The following is a 6,000-nucleotide window of genomic DNA, read 5'->3' as shown; positions in this document are numbered from 1 at the left end:
AAACCTCTTACCCTTTGTGGGGTCTCAGTTTCCCTGCCTGTAAACCTAGAGGGTCAGACTCATTGGCCCCTGAGCTCCCTTCCAGTCCTAGCTATGAGCTTGTGTTCACCTCTAAATGTATGTAAAATAAAGACAAGGTGATTCTTGCTCACCCCTGGGACAGAAGGATGGATGGGGTCAGACCAATCCTAAACTTATGATCCAAGGAGCCTTTTGCCTGGTGTGGGAATTCCTTGAGATGCTGTAGCAGCAAGCACCCCAAGCATCCTCAGGGTGTCTGCCAACACAGGTTCTTGGATCTGCTTTGTTAAAGGAAAGCAACTCAAAATGGGTTAACAAGCTTACTTTAATCAGTCAAATATGTATCGTTGACCTAGTTCAGGGGAAAAAGGTCAGCACCCCGAACTTCAGAATATACAGACAGAATTATCAAGTAGACAGGTTTCCAAACTGTCCAACCATTACATCCATACCAAATCAACATCTGGGTTTTTCAAAGTGGGGGGGGGAGGAGGGGTGAGGGGGGGGGCTTCCCAGAGTCTCATATGATCCAATCACAGAACACTTCTCAAACAGGACAAAGTAAATAAAGGATCCTTCGGTGGTAACCAACTCAGGGAAGGTGATAGCACTAATCAAGGTCAGAAAAGGTGCCTTGCAGAAGGTGGGACTTGAGAAGCCAGATGAGGAGGAGGGGGTATGGGCTCTGGGATGCTGGCAGGAAGAGGTGAGAGGCTGTAGTCCAGGGTGGCTGGAGGACCATCAGACTGCTAGGGAGGATCTATGTCCCTCACCATTCTGGTGCTCTGCCTCCAAGCCCTGGTCCTGCTGCCCTGGTTATGTTCCTGCCACTCTCGCTGGCAGCCAGGAGGTACAGTGAAGAGAGCTCTGGGACTACAGTCAAGAAGGCTTGAGTTCAGATTCAGCCTCAGATATTTACTAGCTGTATGACCCTGGGCAAGTCACAACTTCTAGCTGCTTCAGTTTCTGAAACTGTGAAATGAGGATAATAATAGCACCTATGTCATAGGGTTGTTGGGAGATACTCTTTGTAAAGCTCTTAACACGGGCCTGACACATAGTAGGTGCTTAATAAAAGCTTATTCCCCACTCCTATTTATACAAGGTTTTATAGTTTACCAAGGCCAGTCCTCATCTTGGCCCTGGGAAGCAGAAAGGGTATTCAAAAATATTTTGAAAATGAAATGGCTACAGAAAGAGAACTTCTAGTGGTCATCGAACCATGCCCTGCTCGAGGCTCTCTCCCAAATTCTGTCTCATTCTGTCCCTCCCAGCGCCAGAGAGTGGATTTTAGAGGGTGGAAAACTGAAAGATTTGGATGATTTTCTCCAAGTGGGGCATAAAGGAAAATCAGATATTTGGTTGGGTGGAAGAGGGTTGGGCAATGATGATGAAGGCTGTAGGTGTTAGCACCAGAAGCCTTAGAGGTCAGTGGGATGCCTCTATGGCAGTCCTGACAGCTATTTAAACAGCCTCCCATTGAAGACATCTGCTGACAAGGAGTTTGCAACCTATTCAGAATACCCACTACATTCTTTGTTGTTGTTGTTGAGTTGTGTCTGACTCTTTGTGACCCTATTTGGTTGGGGGTTTTCTTGGCAAAGAGACAGGAGTGGTTTGCCATGGTTTCCTCCAGCTCATTTTACAGATGAGAAAACTGAAGCAAACAGGGTTCAGTGATTTGGCCAAGGGCACATAGTCAGTAAGTGTCTGAGGCCGGATTGGAACTCAGGAAGATGAGTCTTCCTGACTCCAGGCCCAGTGCTCTGTGCACTATGGTGCCCTCCTAAGTGGCCCTCATTCTTGGAATTGTTAGGAAGTCCTGGTTCACATTCAGCCTCTGTTATTTTCTCAATGTCTGGTCATAGGTAAATCATTGCATTTCTTTAAGTCTCAGTTTCCTCCTCTATAAAATGGGTATCATAACAACTCTGGTAACTCCTTTGTTGGCTCACATGAGATAATTATAAAGTGTTTTTTTTTTTAACATTTGAGCACCAGAGAAATGCCAGTTATTGTTAATTGTTAAAATGATGAACCCAAATTTACTTCCTGGTATCTTTCTCCTCTGGCTCCCTCCCACCCCTTCCACATGGGCCCTGGCCTTACCCTCTGATGTCCCAGTGAACAGATCTACTCCCTCTCCTCCTCATGCCCTTCTAAGGTTGTTTCCAGCCACACAATCCAGTGATGCCAAGAAATGGGCTTACAGGAAACTGAGGAACCCTTGGAAGTCTAGTCAGGGTAGAAATCCATTCAAACAATGAACAAAAATGTGTTTTAAAAAAATAAAATTTAATGTATTTCCTCTGTATTTACATCATTTACATTTTCCAATGCTTTCCAGAGAGAGCCATTGCCCAGAATGAAGAATTTTTTTTTTTGCCTTTTGGAGGGCATTTGGGGTTAAGTAATTTACCCAAGGTTACACGGCTAGTATTTTTGTGTGGGTGTTAAGTGTCTCAGGCCATAACCGAACTCGTGTCCTCCCGACTCCAGGGCCAGCGCTTTACTCACTGTGCCACCTAGCCGCCCCTTTTTTAATTATTTTTTTTTAAAGCAATTGGGGTTAAGTAACTTGCTCAAGGTTACACGGCCAGTTATTTTTGGGTGTGGTGCTGAGTATCTGAGCCCAGATTTGATCCCCAGGTCATCCTGACACTGGGGCCAGTGCTCTTACTCGCTGAGCCACCTGGCCACCCCTGAAGAATTTTTTAAAAAGTGAAAAAACATAACTAGCCAACAGATTGGAAAAGTGTTATAGTATATCCAGGGTCATAGTAGTGCCCCCTTCTGCTCCCCCACCCAAAGAAGCAAGGGAGCCTTCTCCATTTTTTTTATTCTTTGGGGCCAATTTTGCAGCATTCAGCTTTGTTGTTCTTTTTATTTTCATTGTGTATATTTCTTCCTTGTTCTGCTCATTTCATGATGCATCAGTTCAGGCAAGTCTTCTCATGCTTCTCTGTACCCTCATAGTCACTGTTTCTTACAGAACAATATATCCTGTTGCATTCATATACAATAGCTTGTCTGGCCATCCCCTAGATGATGGGCATCTACTTTGTTTCAATGTTTTCCCTACTACTACTAAAAGGGTTGCTGTAAATATTTTGCTGGGCATAGGACCTTTCTTTTTGGTTATTTGGTCATTGACCTCCTTTGAGCTAGCAATTTCTTCCCATAATTCCAAATGGCTTCTCTGCTAAACAAATATTTTTAGAGAGATGGGCCAGGACAGCTCAGCTGAGGCCCCAGGCATTTGGGTGTTCTCTAGCTCCCTATAAATTTGGGAGTGCCACAGGTCCCTATTGCCTTCAGAATAAAATGTAAAGCTGTCTTTTGATGACAGTTGATCTGACTTTGTCCAAACATGCCTTTTCGGGCTTACCACCCATTACAACCCTTCATGAACTCTACATCCGAACCAAACCACCCAAATTGGTTTCTCATACATATTTCCCAACTCCATACTTTTGCGAAGTTGCCTGCCCCGCTCCCTTTCTCCCCTCCCCCCTCCTTGATATGCCCTCTTTTTTTCACCTCTGTTGCTTAGAATCCCTGGCTTCCTTCAAAGCTCAGCTTAGGTGCCATCTCTTAGCGGAAGCCTGTCTAGATCAAGCCCAGAGGCTAGGACTCTACCCTGGAAAATTACTTGGTAATTATTTTGTGTGGTTTGTGCATTTTGTACGTTTTTGCCCCCTCCCTCAAAATGTAAGTTCCTTGAGGACAAGGACTCTTGCTTTTGTCTTTTATGTTCGCGTGAACTTTCTCATTGCAGGGAGATACTAGTTAATCACCAAGCATTTATTAAGCACTTACTATCTTCTAGGCACTGTGTTAAGCACTAAGCTATACAAAGGCCAAGATGGAACAGGTCCTGCCTTGGGACATTTTCATAAATCCCTCTCCTCCCTCTCTCCCCTAAGGTCATATAGGGAGTGACAGCTGGGCTAGGAACTCAGCAGTTGACTGATGTGAAGTCCAGTGTTCTCTCTCCATTCCTAGGCTGGCTCTAAGCCAAGGGGCTGGGCTCTTCACAGAGAGCTAAATCAAGCCCTGTTGAGTGAACTAGACCTTCTCTCTGATCTCCAACAGGAATCCCCAATGTTTTGCATGGCGGAGACCTCCCCTCCCCCCCTCCCCCCCTTCACCACTCTCTTAAAGTTTGTGTGGTCTCCTGTCTGGCTTCCAGCCCTAGTCTGGCCACCAGTTGTCAGCTGGGTGAAGGATGAACTAATCAGATAATCTCAAAGGTAGAAGAAGGATCCTCAGACACCTCAGACAGCTTGTCCAACACAAACCTACAAAAGAAGCCTCTCTTCAACTTCGTCCCCCAGCTTTTGCTTGGAGATCTCCTGGATGTGGAGGGGCAGCCTGCCCCACTCTGGTACAGCTCTCATCGTTAATCATTAGCAAAGAGTTTCCTACATTAGCGGTGCCCCCAGTGCCCACCCCTTTACTCTCCGCCCTGCTCCCTGGAACCCAAGGAAAGCAGCTGAACCTGAAGGCCTCTTCGGATACTTTAAGACAGCCAATATGTCCTCCTCACCTCTCTGCAATCTTCTCTTCCCCAAGTCCTTCAAGCAGCAATTCAATTGCCCTGCCCTCCCTGCAGAATGGCTGGGGATAGGGGTGGGGAGGGCAGCAGAAAGTCAGGGGGCAGTGCTAGGAGCCAATGACCCTCTAATACGGTGCTGCTGGCTGGATTTCCAAGGTGCCACCTTAAGAAAAGTTGTTTCCCATTCTCAGGAAGTGAGGGGGTTGGCCCCAGGCTGGGAGCCAGTTGGCAGGAGGCTGCCTGGGGGCCCCTGAGGGAGGCAGAGCTAGAGCCCTCTCGGGTGAAGGGGACTGACAGGTGGGTCCGGCGCCCGTCCCTCTGTCCCTCCCTCCCCTGGCGGTTGGCTCCCTCGGCCGGCCATGGCCCGACCCCTGGTGGGGGGAATGCTCGCATGAGGGCTGCCCTCGGCCAGACTTGCCCGGTGCCCAGCCACTGTGCCCAGTTGGAGGCGCTGCCACGTGACTCCGCCCCAGACCGGGCAGAGGTGGAGGGTCTGGGCGACCCTGCTGGAACGAGGCCAGAAGAGAGAGCTGCGGGGGTGGAGGAGGGGCTATCCTGGACAGAGGGCGCTTAGGGCAGTCCAGCTTCGGTGGGGGCTGGGGTGGGGGAGGATGGCACTGGGAGGGAAAGGGTTGAGAGAAGGTGAAGGAAGAAGGGTCGGGGAGGGGGGTGGAGTGAAGAGGCCGGCTTCATTTAAAGCTGGGCCGGGAAGGCCACTAGGGTGACGGGAATATCCCTGAAGAGAGTCAGTTAGCCGAGCTCCCAGGCTAACGGTCCCTACCCACTGTCTGCGAGCACGGGGCAGTCCAGCAGAGAGAATGCAGAACATTGGGACCCAGCTCCGGCGGGTAGGGACCCTGTTGGGGTGTGAGGAGTCCGGGGCGGCGGGAGGAACACGACCCAGCCTCTCCGGGCTCAGTTTCCTCCTTTGTCAAATGGGTTAGACTGGGTTACACTACCTTTAGGGTCACTTCCAGCTATAAATCTGGTCCTCGGGAGTTTAGCAAGTCTCTCCCTTGATCTCGGGCCCGATCCTTTTCCCTCGACGGGTGTTGGGGGAGGGGGCAAACGTAGAATCAGTGTTTGACTTAAACCCCGCCCCCCCCAAACCCCAAACCTGCAAATCTTTCCCTTCTCTCCCGACCCCCTCCGCCGCTGTTTGCTGGGCTGTCTAGCTGCGGGACGCGGAGGGGGCGGCGGCGGCGGCGGCGGCGGCGGAAGGGGTGGAAGTGTCCCGGTAACTTTGTTTCTTTGCGGCTGGAATTCCGAGGGTGTCTGGGTTCTGCTCCCAGAATTCCCCCGAGTCCGTTCTCGATTTCACCTCGTAGCTCTATGGAGTTCATTCTTGGGATGCTTGGTGCCTGCGTGCGATAGGGATGTAGTCTCAGCAGTGGAGACAACTTCTCTGTCTGGGGGCAGGG

At 49.7% G+C, this 6,000-nt stretch overlaps 1 protein-coding gene across 3 annotated transcripts in view; it reads left to right on the top strand.

The window, feature by feature from the left end:
• The first annotated feature begins 4,749 nt into the window (after positions 1 to 4,749).
• Positions 4,750 to 6,000, top strand: part of LOC138164953 (acyl-coenzyme A thioesterase 11-like) — an 87,753-nt gene continuing 86,502 nt past the window's right edge. The window contains exon 1 of one of the 3 annotated variants that reach the window (XM_069092939.1): positions 4,750 to 4,876. Coding sequence is in view for 2 of the 3 variants with exons in the window: in XM_069092937.1 (XP_068949038.1) it covers positions 5,398 to 5,427 (30 nt within the window). In the remaining variant the exon portion in view is untranslated. Of the gene's footprint in view, positions 4,877 to 5,243; positions 5,428 to 6,000 lie in introns of those variants that run through there. The other 2 variants (XM_069092937.1, XM_069092938.1) reach the window with 2 other exon arrangements.

The sequence above is a fragment of the Petaurus breviceps genome, unplaced genomic scaffold, assembly GCF_028583685.1.
Source record: "Petaurus breviceps papuanus isolate PSGF00001 unplaced genomic scaffold, PetGlider_PUasm1.0 207, whole genome shotgun sequence".
Taxonomy (NCBI): Eukaryota; Metazoa; Chordata; class Mammalia; order Diprotodontia; family Petauridae; genus Petaurus; species Petaurus breviceps.
Note: the sequence above shows the minus strand (reverse complement) of the source record. Positions and strands in the feature narration are given on the sequence as shown.